General features: G+C 38.6%; 1 protein-coding gene across 2 annotated transcripts in view; it reads right to left on the reverse strand.

The window, feature by feature from the left end:
* LOC131048028 (proteinaceous RNase P 1, chloroplastic/mitochondrial) overlaps positions 1–19,588 on the reverse strand; it is a 50,919-nt gene that overhangs the window by 18,904 nt on the left and 12,427 nt on the right. For both annotated transcript variants that reach the window (XM_057981855.2, XM_057981856.2), the window contains exon 5: positions 4,261–4,381. In XM_057981855.2, the coding sequence (XP_057837838.2) occupies positions 4,261–4,381 (121 nt within the window). The remainder of the gene's footprint in view (positions 1–4,260; positions 4,382–19,588) is intronic.

A 19,588-nucleotide genomic window follows, 5' to 3' on the forward strand; every position in this document is an offset into this window, starting at 1 on the left:
AAAATCAAAAGTCAGAAAGTTCAAGTGTGAAAGATTTCAAGAATGACAGAATCGTTGACAAGGGAGTCCAATCCATTTCAAGAAGGTGAATTCCCAAGCAAGTACATGGAAGGAAGCAAGTACATCAAGAAGAGATAATTTCAAAAAAGTTGATCAAAGTTAGAACCTTGGTCCAAATGATGCAATTTGGGAATATACTCCATCCGAATCAGTCAAAATGGAATATTCCTCGTGATGAGTCACCGAGTCCACATGGTGCCTAGCATGCTGAGGTGGCACTCTGTCACTTCCGGCCAATCAAACGTCTCCACACCGTCATGACCCAATTCATTGCATTTGCCGCCAGAGAGAGGGATAGTGGGTGTGCTATTCTGAGTGATGGGCTATTAAATGCTTAGTGGGTGTGCTATTCTAAGTGATGGGCTATTAAATGTTTAGTGATCGTGATGCCTCATTAATTGCCAGGCCCACTACCTTGCGCCTCAAGGGTTATTCTGTTGGCATTTTTTATGATTATGTTGTGATTGTCATTGATTGACACACACTTGCATTGAGATCACTTTTATATGTATGAGTTATACTCAACTGACAATTGTTCCCAACTGGTATGACACCTTATAGTCCTTAGACTATTGGTGTTTTGCAGAAAGTGTTTACCGATCTAAAGCGGTCTGCTGACCCCAAGCGGTTCGAGGATCTCAAGCGGTACGAAGGATCAAAGCGGCAGAACACATATTTCCTAGTCTTCATTTTGTCAAACCGACAACCGGTATTTTGCATGAACCGGTAATACTCTGTGATGAGTTACCAACCGGCATTTTGTGATGAGTTACCATCCACCGATTGTTTGACGGTGCTGACACTTCAACGGTGCTTTTTGTGTCGTGTTACAGAATATGTCTAGATGCATTGAACCTAGGAAATTGTATTGTAATCCTATGGGACCGACATGAAATCAGATTCCTTTATAAGGACATCATGTCTAGGGTTTTAAAAAGTTACGAGGGTTTAAAGGTGGTTGATGAGTTAGAGAAAGTGTGAATGTGTTGAAGACTGAAGTAATGCTGGAATGCATTAGGAATGAGCTATCAAGGATCTAACCAAGCAATCTGTGCTATTTGCTAGATCACTCACTTGTTGATTATTCACATCTTCGACAAGTCTGAAGCCCTTAACCGGGTAGGCCCAAAAGCCTCTTGTAAATCCTCTAACAAGGTGGTTCACATCTATGGATCTAAAATCCTCTAGCAAGGTAGTCTTTAATCGGACTTATCTCCTAACAAAGATTGAGATTCCTAACAGGATTTGTTCTAGTAAAGAACATTGTATGACCTTAACCGGTCTAACCTTAACCGGTCTGGTTCCTATTCTGCAGATAGTTACTTGTGAGTTCCATCTCACCGTGGTTTTTCCCATTTGGGTTTCCACGTCAAAATCTTGTGTTATGGTGTTTGTGCTTCTGTGGGTGAATGCATTATTTGCTATTTGGTTTGCATGTGTGCTAACCGGTTTGTCTGCTAAACTGTTTTACCGGTTTACTGTTAGTCTAGCAAAGTGTTTAAGTACACTGATTTTTGGCATACTAATTCACCCCCCCTCTTAGTATTCATCATATTCTTGGTCAAACCCTAATTAGGGTTTGCATGGTGTAATCTTGGCCCTTGATTTCAAATCAATATTGGTTGTTCATTTGTGGGAGGATCTCTATAAAAGGCCCTGCCTTCTCATTTGTAATTCATTCGATGATTAGCTCATTGGAAGTGAAGAGCTCTTGCTCATTAGAGTAGAAGTAGAGTAGGAGAAGGAGAAGACATTGTTGCAAGACTTGGAGAAATAAAATTTGATTTCATTGAAGATATGGTAGATTTATGATTATTTCAACTTGTTGCATGGTGTTCCTTCAATTTCTCAAATTGTTAGAAGCGCATTGATAATAATGGAGAATGTGACAATGTTTGATGAATTTCAATGGTTCATACTTTTTGCACTTAGATGATTCCTATTTGCAGTGTAAAGTTAGCCTGGGCCTTTTTTTAATATGGATGCTTAACTTCGATCATTAAATGTACATTGTTTCATTATGATATGAAAACTCTTTGCATAACCCTTGGAAGATTGCACCGGTCCTGTGGAGTTGATGTTGAGCTTGGCAAAGCAAAACTTGGTTAACGTGTAATTCATCCATTGGAGCACTATCCATTGATATCGTTGTCCTTAGGAGTAGAATAGATTCTCTAACCCTTCCCGCTTTAATTTCAATTCATTCCAATTAAGCTCGTTTGAAGCAGAAGCATCACAGAATTGCTATATTCGATGATGAAGTTCCGGCCACAACAAAGAAGTGAAAGAATGATCCAAACGTAAGTCCCTTTGTGTTACCAGCATATCACAACGACCATTAAGCTTATCCACACGTGAGGACCTGTCAGACTAACCCTTCCCACTTTAATTTCAATTCATTCTAGTTAAGCTCGTTCAAAGCAGAAGCATCACATAATTGCTATATTCGATGATGAAGTTCCAGCCACAGCAAAGAAGTGAAAGAATGATCCAAACGTAAGTCCCTTTGTGTTACCAGCATATCACAACGACCATTGAGCTTATCCACACGTTAGGACTTGTCACAGAAGAACCTTGGAGTCACCTATATGATCTTTCGCAATCTTAGCTTACACGGGATTTTGCTCAAGAGTGGATAAGATACCTTGGTATTTTATTTTGAGTTGGTGTGGTCACAAAACTCACATCAACAAGACCAATAGAGGCTACATCTTTGATCATTTGTTTGAAATAAAAGGAACAAGCCACCTAAAATGGGATGGCATGGGCATTAAAAAAATTGGCAATGGAAGACTCTATTGCATCCCATGCCTATGCATTAAACATACTTGCAACTGTCCCTGGCCTCTCACCACCACTAATCTTCCTCTTTTGTCTTGTGGCAATATCACTAGTAGCACTACCAACCATTGATGTCATAGACATTTATGAATGTACATTTGCAAAAGAATGTGCCGATATTATCAAACCTCAAGACCTCATTTCTGCCTTCATGTGCAATCTATGAGCCTCTATCTTCTCATCCTCCTTTATGTCTGAACAAACTTTAACTCTATGAGATGTAACACCCAAGAAATGAGACCATACCCTTGTGTAGCTCCCTCTAAACTCGTCCTAGCAAATGTTACACAACCACACCCTACTCCCCCCTGAATTTTTACTTTTGGTATCTATGGCTGTCACAAGTTAGAGAAGAGGTTTGTTTTTTATGAAAGGGCCCTTCGCATATTTTTTTTAAGACTTCTAAAGGGCACTCCAATGGATTTGGTGGCTGTCCACCTCCACCCCCCAACACTTTCACACTTTGATGAGGCTTAAAATCTTGCATTTTGTTTGAGTTTTATCCACTTCATTGTCACTACTGTCATTCTCATTGTTGCTCAAGTTGGTCTTGTGAGATTTAATGAAACTTTAAATTGAAAAATGGAAAAAAAAAATTAGAGATTTCTTACTTTAAACTTCAAAAAAAAAAAAAAGTAAACGGATAGAATGACTTTCCTTTGTCAAGAAATTTTGGTTCTATTACAAAATATGTCTTAGATTCAACCTTTCTTACACCACCTCCTTCAAACCTTGTTAGAAAAATTTGTTCCTCCTTCAACTTCAAACCTTGCTGCAAGCTGCAATATTTTTTTGACGAACATAAAAATGAACTCAAATGCATTGAAAAGGGGCTGTTTTTCCCATTTAGGGAGACCTAAGGTGTGGGGGGGCACCAAAAATAAATAAAATAATGTTTTTAAAGTCATTTGAGTGTTCTTTTTAGACTAATGCTACAAAAAGGGGGATGGTTGGGGGACATCACAGATGTCCCTAATCGTCTCGGGGATGGCCGACTGTCCCCTCTACAACTCTCCAATGTTCCCACATTTCCAGCAAATATACAAATTTTGGGGACTGACCTAATGTGTGCCCTCATCCCCAAGACATCCCAAAAATGGGGATGCATCAAAAAGGGTAGGGGAAGCGTCCCTGTGTAACATAGATATATGAAGGAAATTGGTAATATGTTCCCTTAATATAGTAGCATGTATATTTAAAAAAATATTTTTACAAGCTTAATTTTCAGAAATTTTGCCAAGTTATTCCACAAGTTTTTGTCATATTCAAGTTTTTGAAATTTTTTGGGTCAGCTGAGTTATTGCCAAGTGATGAGTGCATATTTTTCAAGTATGGAATATAGTAACGACCAATTAATACCTGATGTCTTTCCTTCCATTTGGGAAAAAAATCATTCCCAAGCATTGCAAATATGTGGTCTCTCATCTCGTCATGGGTTATGATCAAGCATTTAAATTTTACAGCTGCATATAACCAGTACCTGTTAAAGAAATAAGTGATGTAGTAAGTGCCCTTGGAGCTTAAAAAGAGACTCTGCAAAAATCAATGAAGCAGAATGAAATTTATCTTGAAAATTCACAAACAACCAAAAGAGATTAATCAAACTCTAAGGAATTGAAATGTTCACCCCTGAATTTGTTTTATATGTTTGCAAGTAATGATAGCAACATAACTGTTTGCTGATTGTTATTTTCAGATTTGTTTAAACATAAGATGCATTAATTGTAACACATTTGCATTGAGAAAGGAGAACACTAACATGCTCAAATAACATGATCAATATCAACCTCATTTTTAACATGTGAATCTGGAAATGAAAGCATTAAAGTTCAGACCTAGTACATATCAATTTTGTGAAGATTACAAGCCTGAAACAACAAGTCGACCACCAGCTATGGCTGTCCAAAAACTTCCTAAAATCTGAAATATTCTCCCAATCACTCCAAAGCCGAGAATCTTCAATGGCTTGTCCTCCAGACTAAATCTCTTGAGCAAGAAAGGATACCAAAATCCAAAAAATGCAGATCTTGTCCTCACAAACTCCCATGTGCTAGCAAGGAAGAGATACCCAAGCTAGGGGGTGATTTTGCATTTAAAATTCATTTCTCCATTAAACATAGCAAATGACATATCATAATGAGTTTTTCAGGTTAGGAAAGAAGTTTGAAACAACATCCAGAAGCCAAAAAGTCCTCCTCCAAGAGTTATGATCAAAATGTGTTTTTTCTGAAGTTCTGAAAATGAAGACCAGCACATTGAAATAGCTTCCAAAATCCACCAAACCTGAATAGAACTCTCAAAAGGAACACACAACACCAAAAACTAGAAACCTACATCAAAACACTCCAAAAACCTTCATTATTTTCAAACTCATATCACCAACACAAACCAAAATCAATACCAAACTGAAACTTATCATACCAACCAGCTAGGGTGGATGTTTCACCACTGAAACTAGCAACATTGTAGAGGGTTTTTGTCGTCAACCAGCAAAAGAAGAACCCTCAGAGCTCATTCTAGCAGCACCTCTTTAAGTTGTCAAATCACTATATGCAAATAAGAGTTCAAAACTCAAATATATAATGTGGAGGGAAGAATTACGGCAACACTCTTCAAATTTGAATTTCATTCCCTCTCATTTCACCTTTTAAAAACAACATCATAATCCCTCTATAGGTGTCCCCTTTTGAGCTCATAAAATAAACCTTTTAAATTATTCCAGTCCTCTCCTTGCCTTGGCGTCACCTTATGAGGTCAAACTTGCTTTTTTTAAAACAACTTAAGTTGCCTCCCTTCCCTAGGCATAGCACTAGGGGTCATAACATGAACACTTTTAAGTCACTTAAGTTATAACATAAAGTCACTTTATAGAAAGCACTTAAGTGAAATAGATAAAATATTTTCCTCCAACCTTAGAACTCACCAAAGCATTGAATTCAAACACTTCACACTGCAATGAGAGGAGATAGAGATTGAGACCAAGTGCTCAAACTGGCACTTATCAAAAGTAGCCATATACTAAAAAAAGAAACTCTATTGGAACACACTGAAATCACATGCTAGAGCTCTCCACAGGACACTAAATCCCCTAACCAACTCCACTTATACCCAAACTAACTAGGTGCAAGAAGGGAGCATTACATTCCTCCCTCCCCAAGATTGCTTACCTCAAGCAATCACAAATTTGGATGTTGTAAAATCTGCTCACTCTCTCATGTAGCATCCTCCACCGGTAAGTTCTACTACTTCACCAAGTATTCCCTGATAACCCTCTTCCGCAGAGTACGCTCCTTGAAATCAATCGCTGCCTCTAGAATCAATATCAACATGCCTTTCTCATCCAAAAAAGGCAATTCTATAGAAGGAATCACATTATGCCCATGTGCCTTTTTGAGGCGTGATATGTGGATGACTTTATGCACCTTGCTACTCTCAAGTAGCTAAAGCTCATAAGCCACCTCTCCAATCCTCTAAGTGTCTCTGAACGGACCATAGAAGTGAGGTTTCAGCTTCTTTGACCCACTCTTCTAGAGAGTGGACTATTTGTAGGGCTGCAATCTCAAATAAACCATGTATCCTATCTCAAATGTACACTCAATACGAGGTTGATCAGCGTACAAATTCTGCTGATTTTGAGCATGTTGGATGTTATCCCTCAAGGATCTCATGATGTCCTGACTCTCTTGAAGAAGATCTCTAGCTCTAGGGACTTTGCAATCTCCAAAAAGTAAATCAATGAAGTTGGGAGCTTCATAACCATACAAGGCCATGAAGGAAGACATCCTAATAGTCATGTGAAAGGTGGAGTTATAGCAAAACTTCCCCAAATGTAACCACTTGACCCACAAGTTTTGCTGCCCTAAAACATAATTGCTTAGGTAACCTTCCACCCAATTATTACCAATCTCGATCTATCCATCAATTTGAGGGTGGTAACTATGCTAGGAACCAACTCTCTACCACATAACTTGAACAACTCCTGCCAAAACAAACCCATGAACTTGTTGTCCATGTCACTAATGATGTTCTTCGGTGTCCCATGGAGTTTAAAAAACTCTATAAAGAACATATTCGCCACTTGTACTGATGTATACCCAACCGAAATGGCATAAAAATGAGCAAACATAGTCAAGCTATCCACTACCACATATATGCAATCCTTCCCCTACACCTTGGGAGGTCTTGTGATAAAATCCATTGATATGCTCTCCCACTTTTGAGTTGGAATGGGTAGGGACTGCAATAGATCAGTAGGGTATGTTCATTCTTGTTTTGTTAGCACTCTTGGCACTCACAAACATACTTAAGAATGTCATCTTTCATACGTTTCCATGAGAATCTCTCACGGATCTGCATGTATGTCTTATAATATCCAAGGTGGCTAGCCATAGGAGTGTCATGAAATGTCTTAAAAACCTTCATTGTAAGCTTGGATTCAAGAACTAGCATCAATCTTTTCTTGTAGAAAATGAGATTTATCCCTTACCTTGTACCTATCATCATGTAAGGAACCATCTACAATGATATTTGGAAGGGTATCTTTGGCATATTCAGCTTGTATTTGCTCCTTCAATCTGCTGCTATCTCTGAAAATGAACATAAATGTGGCCTTCTTGACAATCCATCGGCCATTATATTCCACTTGCCCTTGACATATTCAATGTTGAAATCATAGGTTTGAAGTTTGCTAACCCATTTTTGTTGCCTTTCATTAAGATGTAATTTTGTGCCCTAGATTAGTAATCAGATTTATGTCCTTTAATTATGGTCTAGTTTGTTAATCAGATTTGTAACATTTTAGTAAATCATAATTCAGTAAACTCAGAAATGAAGAAAACAAGAGACAAACACAAATACCCTGAGAAAACCTCCAAGGAGGAAAAACCCAGCATTAAAGACCCACAGGTCAGATTATATATTCTCCCTTAATATCACAAGTACAATACTTATCTTCCTTGTCAGATCTGATCCCTTCTTGTATGACAGATCTGCACTTCTAAGCTCTTCAAGTCTGCACCAAAGATTGCCTTTGTCCTCTTAGACAAGTTCGCATAAGTCTAGACAAGTTCGCACCCTCCTAGTGTAAATTCACACTTTTCATGCAGAGCTGATTTGCTGAATGCTTGAGAATGAATGATTGTATTTGACTTGTGAAATGTCTTTTATTTATATGCACCTTTAACCCTTATTTGCAAGTCGGCCTCCTTTAAGTTTTGGCGCCAATATTATTATGGCATGTGTATTTAGGATAGCGTGAGGAATAGGGCAGGGCCTAGACTTGGGGCACGTTACCCTTTAGGGCCCAGACCTAAAAGGGTTCGGATGTTGCCTTAAGGCAATCCGAACCCTATATAGCCCTAGTTACAAACAACATAAGATCCTTCTGATTTAGGAAGTACTTGAGACTATTATGATCAGTTTTAACGATGAACCTCATGCCAAAAAGGTATTATTTGAATTTAGCCAAGGCATGCATTATAGCTAACATCTCCTTGTCATAGATGGAGTAGCTCCATTCACCCCCTCTCAAATTCCTACTCTCAGATCTAATTGGGTGTTTGTTTTGCATTAGGACAGCCCCAATACATTCGCCTAACATCTCCTTGTCATAGATGGAGTAGCTCCATTCACCTCCTCTCACCTTCCTACCCTCAAATGCAATTGGGTGTTTGTTTTGCATTAGGAAAACCCCAATATATTCACCTAAAGCATCACACTCAAGTTCAAATGGCTTGGTAAAATCTAGAATGGCTAAAACAGGAAATGTGCTCATCAAATGCTTGAAGTGATCAAAAGATTGTTGCGCTGATTTAGACCAAGTAAAGGCTCCCTTTTTTCAAATCTATGAGTGGGGCAGCCATCTAAGAGAATCCTTTGGCAAACCTCCTGTAGAAACAACATAGCCTAAAGAACCCCTTCAATTGTGTAAGATTAGTGGGTGGAGGCCAATCAAGTATAACTTTGATTTTCTCAAGATCTACACTAACTCCCTTAGAGCTAATTATGTGCCCAAGATATAATAATCTTGTCATCCCAAGCTCACACTAGGATTCCTTAACAAACAATGACTCACTCTCAAGGATACCCAAAACCTCATCAAATGCTTCAAGTGCTCTTCCCATGACTTGCTGAAAATAAGTATATCATCAAAGAAGATCAGAACAAACTTGAGTAATTGCTTACTAACTATCCTATTCATACAGGACTGAAATGTTGCAGGTCCATTGGTCAAACCGGAGAGCATGACAAGAAACTCAAAATGGCCAAAGTGACATCTGAACGTTGTTTTCTCTATGTCCTCTTTGACCTTAATTTGATGGCATCTAGAACTCAAATCTATCTTAGAAAAATAGACTACATGTAGCTCATCAACGAGCTCATCTATCTGTAGGATGGGGTACCTGTTTTTAATGGTTTTCTTATTCAATGCCCTATAGTCTATGCGCATGCACATGGTCCCATCCTTCTTTACCAACACAATAGAAGAAGCAAATGGACTCTTACTTTGTCTAGCATGCCCCATATGCAAAAGCTCCTTAATTTCTATCTCTATCTCATCCTTGTGCCTCTTAGGATTCCTATATGGTGTGGTGATAACCAATTTGGCTCCCTCCTTTGACTCAATCACATGCTCAATGCCCCTATTGAGAGGCCTTTCTGTAGGAATGCTACTGAAAACCTTGTTTCTCTTGGAAATCAAAGCTTGAATGTCAGGACGGTATGATCTTTTCTCCTCTAGAACTATGGGCATAATAATACACTTTGCTGCCCACTCAACCTAATCATTCCTAAAAATCCTCTCAATGCATTTGAAGGACTATACATTGCCCTCCATTAGACATACCCTTCAAAATCACATTCCTACCCTCTGATTTGAATTTCAGCTCCATGGTTTGAAAATTAAGTGTAATCTAACCAAGGTAATGTAGCCACTATATCCCCAACCCTACATCTATGTCACCAATACTCACCACACAGAAGTCATCCTTGACTTTGTAGTTCCTCAGCTATATGCTCAATTGTGGAATCATCCTGGTACCCATCTACAACCATCACCTTGAAACCATCTACATCTTGTGTTAAGTCCCCTACATACAAGTTCCTCATCCATGAAATTATGAGTAGCACCTATATCTATCAATGCAACCAATTGCTGTCCACCTAATACTCCTTGAATGCGTAGGGACTCATTCTTCTGGAAACTATGGAGTTGGACAAGTACTCCATCACTCTCTTCACTTTTTTCAGACTCTTCTAAAGACTCTTCTTCCTCTTTCCCATCCGAATCAGATTTATGGTCTGATTTTTCTGCTGATGATTCTTCAGCTGAGTAGTACTCTATTTGATTCACCTTCCCTTTTGTTGCACACTTATGTTCTGGGGCCCAAGGCTCTTTGCATGTGAAGCATAAATTCTTTTTCCTCAAGTCATTAAGTGCCTCGCAATCAAGTCTCATGACTGATTTTTTTCGCTGATTGGAGTCTTTTGAGAAATGTTTTATATCTTTCTTATTTGAAAAAGACTTGGACTGAAATTTTGATTTTGAGGCAGCCCACTCCATGCTCCTTGCCTTTTGTTACATCCCTCTTATTCACTGATACTATGCTATGTTTTATTTGCACTATCATGTGATGTTTAGACAACGTTAATTGAACAGTGGTTCAGAATTTCGTTTGAGAAATGATTTCATTTGATAGTTAATGAAGTTTTGAATTGCTATCTAATCACATATTCATATATGTTAGAATGAATAATGAGATTTCAGACTAACTACATTCTTATGACCTAGTGGTTGCAGGAAACTCATCGTCCTCCAAGAAGGGAGGGGAAGTATCATCAGGTGAAGGATTGAGTTGTCATCTGAGTCTCTTAAGCCTGTAAGTACTTGCCATGTGATGAGATGTTAGTGCCTAGGGTTGCGAAGTCATGATCTAGGTTTCTGGTTTGTCTAGCCCTCGATTGTTAGTTGAGTTGTTAGGGCTCCTTCTTTAATGTGAACTTATGACGTTGTCTCAAGCTTTAATATAACTAAGATTAAGTTAAGAAATGATCAAATAAATCATTTTGGACTTTAATCTTAATGCCATATAATACAATACATAAATGATTATGTATGTATAGAATAAGGAGTATATATATGTGTATGTATGTATATGTATATATGTGTGCCACATAGTAATGATAGCACAAGTATATATATACATATACATAAGCATATAAGTACAAAGTATTATATACATATACATGGTCATATATGTATTACCTTGTAATGATAAATGATTCGTATGAATCATTCTTTAAAAACACAATAGATAAATACATATATATTGGTCGATGGCCATATTCATATAAGTATGAGTGATCCATACTTTGGTGGCACCAAGTTAATGTATCAAGCAGCCACATAATAATATCGCGGGTGATAGAGATTATGATGCATTGCAATTGTAATTCAACGAAATGAAATTGAAAGTTAAAAGAAATGTGCATAACCATTTTGAAATTAAAGATTATTGGGAAGCTTTTGGAATCCGTTAAAAAAACATATATGAAGAGAAGTTATTGAAAACATAAGGGAGTTATCGTATAAAACTATTTTTCTGCTCTTTCTTACAAAAGCAGAGGAATTTCATACTGCCATTGGAACCGTAGTTAGTTTGGAGACCAGCTTGAAGAATAGAGAAGAGACTTCAGCTGCAATAGTAAAAGCAAACAGACGCTTAGTCAAGTTATATTCTGAGACACCAATGCATATACTGGAACTTAAAAGAAGAACTAGCTGAAAGCTTGGTTTCTAATTTAAAGAAAATGTTTCTTGACTTGAGTATACAGGTCATTTGAGCTCATGCTTGCAGCTATTTTTATTTGGTTAATTAATAAATGTTTGGTTCTGAAAATGTGGCCTTAGTGTTTCCATTCAAGGTTAAATTAGCAGAGGTCTGTAACTTGCTTGAGCCTCTGTTTTGGGGTAAAAAGAAATGGAATTGTAGCGAATGAAATCAATGTTGTTCAGTAATGGAATAGAGTTTAAGAAACACCAATTCTTCAGCCTATAGCATTCTACAGAGAATACGTACTGCAACCCTTAGCAGGGTAGAAATTAATAGCAGCAGAATATTATAATTTTCTCTTATTTGTAATGTTGCATTCAACAGTAGGAACAAGTTGAGATAAACATGAAATTGAACCAGAAACTGAATTTGAACTTTGATCTTGTATTTACCAGAAAGTATGGTAAATAAGTAAAATGAATTGAAACAATGTTAGTTTACTGTTTTTAAGAACAAATATTAGAAAGAGTTGATTGGTATCTCTCAACTCCAAATTGTATAGCAAATACTCTTATACTATTGTTAAGAGGTCAAGGACCTAATGGTAAGAATGCTTGTTAAGCATAGTATATCCTTGGGTTTAAAAACCATAGAACTGAATTAAACTGACCTCATGAAAAGTTTAACAATATGAAACCCTTTAATTGACGGCACATATACGTAGACATGTGAGTGCAAGAATGCAAGCACATGTACACGTGTAGGGTGCCAATTAGACTCTTGCAACAATTAACTTCTTTGAAATAAAATGATCATATTAAGAATGGTAGCTGTCCATGATCATAGCACTACAAAAGATTGTACTAAGCTTGGCCTAGAAAGTAACTCTTACACATAGAGTCAAGTGTGTCCCTAAACCCTTGTCAGTATGCAGTTATCATATAAGACAACTTAGTTTGCTAGGATGACAGAACCTTGGATTGATGTTCTAGCCAAGTAGGGTGGTGAACATTGATTGCACGTTCATTCGTGTTTGCAATTATGAAAACCTTTCGCCAAGGTGACGTTGTGCTACACAAGTGTCTGTCCATTGAAATTCACTTCGTCCAGATACACTATCTAGTCAAAGGTCATGCTAGTTAGGCGGTACCTATAGTGTATGACCGACTAGAGTTGTGTAGAGTCAAAACACCGGGCTCAGATGGAATTATACCTAACATCTATTTACATCTTCATGAAGGGCGGGGCCGCTTCCAGTAGGAAGATGTGCGGGGGACTGCCAGGTCTATGGTTGGGTGGTAAATTGCCTCGATGATACTTTCCCTTTGGTCAGCCTACTATGGTTCTTAGAGATTTTGAATGGAATCTGAGTGCAATAAACCCTAAACTTCACTTGTACTTTATTTAATGTTATACTATGTTAGAGTTAGATCTTTGATCTATTTTATGGATATCAATTTATTAATGGTTAAGAGTTGATATTATATGTTTATAGAAAAGTTAAGTTTCATTTACTTATTCAAAAAAAAAATCAGCTCTATGATTTGTCATTTGATAAGATTTGAAATGTTAGTTTACATTCTTTACTTGCTATAGAATTAGCATGTTACACCACCTTCATAGCTTCATGCAAGGATAGAGGATCAAATGCCTTAATCCACCCCTTAAGTGGCTCCACGAATCCTTCACTGAACAAGTAGTCTTAAGGAGTGGATTAAGGAATTTGATCCTCCATCCTTGCATGAAGCTATAAAGGTGTAACATGCTAATTCTATAGCAAGTAAAAGAATGTAAACTAACAAAATGCTTGTTGAGAAGTGTGCAGGGCTAAGGAGCCCAAGCTAGACAATCCTAGAAAGAAATCAATTTTCCTAGAATTGCTCCTATCACTCAAGACCAAAGTTGATGATGGTAGAGAAGAAAGTGGCAATTTGAGCTTGTGCCTAAGGCCTATATTATGATTGAGTGCTAGAGGGCCCTCAACCTCAAAGTAGGTAGAACTATGACCCTTATAATGAGAGCTAAAGTGTTGGTGAATCCTATTAGCGACATATCACAAGGATGAGTTGTATCTCATTGATCTTCCCTCCTCTTTGCATGAATCAACTATATCCAAAGGGAAATTAACCAACATTTGTGATGGACTGAAAGAAGTAATCAATTTGGTAGTTTTGGAGCCCCATGTAGAGTCATATGCCTGAAAGTTGTGACCTAAAAGAAAAAGTGGTGACAATTGCTAGAATGTCAAAAGCAGGTAAACTGGGACCCTTTTAATGAGAGGTAAAGTTGCAACGAATCCTAGTAGTAATTAATCACAAGGATATTAATCCTCCCCTCTGTTTGCATAAATCGACAATATCTAAGCGATGCTTAATGCAACCAACACTTGTGCTTGCCTGAAAGAAGTAAGAAATCAGTCTAGTAGCTTTGGGCCACCACATAGGGTCCTATGCCTGAAAGTGGTGACTTCATAAAGGAAAATGGCCAACCATCTCGTGTAATATCCCTTGTTGATTATGGCCTTAAATGCTGAAGATAGGCTCAAGAGATATTGTCAAACAGTTGTCCTTCAACCCTTTAACCAGCTGTTACTAAAATATGATTGCTTTTTATGGTTCAAGATATTATATCAAACAACTCACATACAACATTAGGCTTGCTGTTCTAAGTTTCAGACTGATAACCTTGCGTGTTATTGACACAGGAAAGGCTTTGCATAACTTTGCGTGTTATTGACATTGATACATATGGAATGTATTTGCAAAAGATTTCAGTGATATCTAATATTAAAAACTCAATGCATAATGACTCTTTTGATATCTCAGATGTATACATATGAATCACGAAACTGAAAACAACTTGAATATGCATCAAATTGGGAAATTGTCATTTTGTCAAATAGTTGCCATACATGCTTCAGAATAACAAACTGAGTATCCAATACTGCTGTCATTAAGATCTGATTACAATTTCAGACTGTTACAAATGACACAATAGAACTGATTTCTCAGACCTAATTGACTTATGAGATATTCAATGGCTGCCCCTACTTTTCTGAACATAAGGTACTCAGAAATTAGACATTACATAGGCAAATAATGATCAAGAACCTGGTTATTTGATGCCACAAGGAAGAGTAGATTCCAGCAACCATGTAGGAGTTGTCACCATATTTTTTTAAGGCTACTAGTATGAAATCGCCTCACTAGAGGCTGGCCGCCAAATACCCAGATGTAATAACAAATAAATGCAGCCCTTCCTTTCCTCCAGTGAATGATGAAAATGATTGCCAAGGCCAGACGAGTTGAACGAACAAGTGCCCACAAAAATCTGCCTCCTCAATCTTAGTGATGAGCAAAAATGTGTCTCAGTAGGTCTGATCGACCCTCAAGACAGACCTGGAAAAGACCTCAAAATTCCTCTAAAATGCTCCCAAATAACTTCCAAGAAATCGCCTATCTTCCCTTGTAGGGCAGCTATAACATAGATGTCAATTAACCCTATAGCTGAAGCATTCTCCCACTTCGACCTCCATGAATGCTGATGCAAAACACAATAAGCTCCAAGTTGAACTCCTAAGGTAGAGCTCACAACCAGCAATAATTCAGAAGATCTTTCACAACCTCAAAATCGCATTACCAATTGAGAGTTTCCGTTCCCAATGGCTGAAGATTAACTGCAGAAAGCCTTGGCTCCACAAGCTAACAAACAAAGAAGGTGTCAAAACATTCGATGGCAAACAATGAGGCTGCCCCCTCTATTTATTCTTTTCCTTCAAGAGGTCGGCCTCCTTCTAGAAGAATAAAATAATATTTAATTGAACTTTCTAGAAGATTCCCCTTAAAATAATAATATTATTTAAGTGACTTTATTATTTAATTGCACTTAAGATAATTAAAATATCATTATAATATAAATTGCAATTGACAACATACGTGAGAATACATTATCTCACCAAAAATCATATAAAAATGGAATGTGAAGCCACAAGCAACTGCCCAAGTGACCCTCTCAACAACTCCTTGGCCTACGAGGGTCAAGTAATAAGCCAAACCCTTCTGCGGACTGATCCTCATGAAAATGGGGACATTACATTTAGGATCAAGGAAGTGGAACATAGTGGATAGAGAACCATATTAAAGGCTTTATACAAACTGTTAGAGTTATCATGCATTAGCTAATAATTATTTATTTAATTATTAGTCTATTATTCTCTACGCTTAAGCTAAACTTAGGCATTTAATAATATGGTAGGTATTTAGGGTTGCATATTCTCCTTTTATAAGGATTGTATTGTACTTTTTATTTTATTCCCTCTCTGGATGATAATCTTTTTCTTCAGAGCCATTATTGTTTTTTTTCTCCATTCTTCTCTTGTGACAGGTATTTTGCTTGTAGGTGTTCTTGGGATCTCTGAAGTTGTATTTATCAACTTCTTCATGGTATCAAAGTCTTCATTTGCTGCTACTTGTTCTTGATTTTTCAAAAGTTTTTTGGAGGCTAGGGTTTCAAGTTTTTTTCAGAGTTTTTATTTGCATTTGGGGTGCTTCTTTGTTTTTGGGCATTTTGGGCTCAAACAGACCTCACCGTTGAGCTTAGAACACCCAAAAACCCCCATTTTCATATAACATTTGTCCAATTTGGACAACTTTGGCTTTGGAATTTGTTTTTTGTTTTTTGCCCTCCTTGGGCATGAATTTCGAGAAGAAAAATAAATAAATAAAAATTAATTTGTGGGAGCTTTACGGCATCCCAAGCCGAAATTCTAACGGCGGTTTTTTACACCGCTATGGCTGTCGTAGTAGCTGCCGCTAGCGGTTCTTCAACCACTGCGGAGAACAGTCACTGCAGCAGAAACCGCTTGCGGTTCCGCCAAACCCCCGCAGAGGCCGCCCCTTGCCGCTCAGCCGCCAATCGCTACCTGGCTACCCCGCTGCCCAACCACCACAGCGCCTCCCCGCCCAACCACCACAGCGCCACTCGACCACCACAGCTCTGCCCGGCCGCCACCGCCGCCTGGCCCACCTGCCACCTCTGCCCAGTCACCACTCCTAGCTCCTCTTTGGATGATTTTTTATAGGGGGGTCGTTTTTTTGCCATAACTTGGGCAAACGGAGTAGGATTTTGGAAAACGAATAGGCGTCAGAAAGCTCTCTTTGAGCTCTTTTCAGATGTGGAGGTGAGATTTGCAGGTTTTTCCATTTTGTACCTGTTTTTTGCCGTCAAAGTCAGATTCTTTTTTCTACACTCCGGGAGCCATAACTTGGGCAAACAGACTCCTTTTTCGGCAAACGAATAGGCATTGGAAAGGTCTTGGAGAGCCCTATTCAGATTTGGGGTTCATTATTCTAGAAATTTTACCAGGTACACAAGATATTGTCTGAAGCATTCTTTTTTTCTCTTGACTTTCTTTCTGGCTTTCAGATTGTACTGGGGTTTGATTTTTCATCTTGTGGGGGTGTTATTTTCTACTTTCTGTAGTTTACTTCAGAAAATCAGAACACCTAAAACTCGAAAAAAAAAACCTTCTGCATCCTTTGTCTAGTCTGAAAGATCACTTAATTAAAAAAACACAAGAGTAGGTACAGGTACAAGTACACATGGCAGACTCTTATGTTGAGCTTCTTACATCACAGAACTATCACCTCTAGAAAGCTCGTATGACGAGGCTTCTCAGATCAAAAGGGTTGTGGTCCTATTTGGATGAGGCTCAGCCTCAGTTGCAGCATCCTTTTGAGATTCTTCACCAAAAGAATAAGATGGATGAGGCTATGGGTGTCATCTCCTTACATGTTTCAGACAGCTTGCTTTTTCACCTTGATGGTTTGCTCACTCCTTGGGCTATGTGGTCCAAATTTGATGATCTCTTTGGTACCATCAATGAGTTCAGAGCATTATAGATTGAGGCGAAGCTCTCTTCCTTGTTACCTGAGTCCTTTCTTCACATTGAGGACTATCTGAACAAGTTTAAGACCACCAGATCTATCCTTCACAGTTGTGGTAAAAATAAGACAGACACCAAGTGTATCTACTTGATTCTCTCTAAGCTTCGAGGTCCCTATCAGATATTTGCTTCAACATTTTATTCTACTATGGATGCCTTGGGTGCACGCTTCACCATGCCTACATTTGATGTGTTTTGTGATCGCTTGACTCATGAGCAGGCTCACCTATCTCAGTTGGACACTCTCACGGGATTCAAAGAACAAAGCATTGGTTGCACAAACATCTAAAGAGAACAAGAAGCTAAAACCGAAGCCTAGGAAGGATTCAGCTGGCAGTGAGAGTCCCTCCAAGCCACCACCTAAGTCTGATTCTAAACCAAAGTCCTATCCCAAACAAGAGAAATCTTCTAAGTCTGGTGAGTCTTCCTCCAAGACTAAAAAGAAATCAGATGAACTTTGCAGTTTCTATGGCAAGGAAGGACATCCAGTTTCCCAGTGTTGGAAACAATTAGAGGCTTTGGAGGAAGCCATGCAGCAGCATCATATTTCTTCTCCTCGGCCTCCTTCTTCCTCTTCTACAGGGAAAGGACATGCTCTTTTTGCACGAGCTATTACTTTTGCGTCCACTTGGATTATTGATTCAGGGGCTTCTCACCACATGACACACTCTTAGCAACTTGTTACCTCACTTGCTCATAGTGATACTTTACAGATTGCAGTCGGTGACTCAGCACAACTTTCAGTTTTAGGTTCAAGTACCGTTCCATTGACAAGTGGTTGTATACAGGATGTTCTTCTTGTTCCTGACATTTCGACAAGCCTCCTCTCTATTTGTCAGATTTGTCATTCTGGCTCTGGTAAAACAGTTGAGTTCTCGCCACATGATGTGGTTATTAGAGAGCTCCAAGATCCTGATTTGGTTGTGGCTACTGGCAATGTTGATCCTGATTGTCGGTTATACAAGTTTGATGGCTTTGAGAGTCCAGATGGTTCAGGTGTTTCTCTTGTAGCACATGCAGATTCAGTGAGCAGACTTTGGCATGAGCGTTTTGGCCATGTCAATTACAGATACTTACAGCAGATGAGGACACAGGCACTTGTGATTGGGCTCCCTCAGATATCCTATATTGATGGTGTATGTTGAGGTTGTGCACTTGGCAAGCATCATCGGGATCCTTTTCCTACAGGTAGAGCCACACATGCTAAGGCACCCTTGGAATTGGTACACAATGATCTTATATCATTTCTAACTCCATCTTTTTCAGGGTCCAAGTATGTGCTCACATTCGTTGATGACTTTTCCAGACGTACATGGGTGTACATTCTTAAGTACAAGTCTGATGTCTTTGATTCATTTCGAGTCTTTAAGACATTTGTAGAGAAGTAGTTTGGTCTTTCTATCCGGAGGATACGCACAGTTAATGGGAGAGAGTATGTGAATCAGGGTTTTACATATTTCTACAAAAAGCACGGTTTGCAGCATCAGTTATTAGTTCCTCGCACTCCTCAACAGAATGGTGTTGCTGAGAGAAAGAACAGAACACTACGAGAGATGGCCAATTGTATGCTTCAGTCACATTCTATGCAACCTGCTTTTTGAACTGAGGCAGTTAATTGTGCCACTTATATTCGAAATCGGATGCCTCATAAGGCATTGCACCAGATGACTCCTAAGGAGGCTTGGTCTTGTTGTGACGTTTTCACACATCACCCCATTGCAAATGGGGACCCCCTTCTTTTAGGGCCCTGCCGGTCTTTTGGCTTTGTTTTTTGGGTCTTTTCGCAATAGTCTCTGCAGTCTCTCTGCTTTGCAAGTGTTTGGGGGTCAGATTGATCAAATCTGCTTTTTGTTTGAGCGAATTCGGCTATGTCTAGGACTCGTTTTGTGAATTTGCGGGTTTTTGCCTTCTGTCCTAGATTTTAGGGGTTTCTGTTAGGGTTTTGAAAAAATTGAACATACGACTGGAATTA

This window comes from Cryptomeria japonica, chromosome 6 (genome assembly GCF_030272615.1).
Source record: "Cryptomeria japonica chromosome 6, Sugi_1.0, whole genome shotgun sequence".
NCBI classification, from domain to species: Eukaryota; Viridiplantae; Streptophyta; class Pinopsida; order Cupressales; family Cupressaceae; genus Cryptomeria; species Cryptomeria japonica.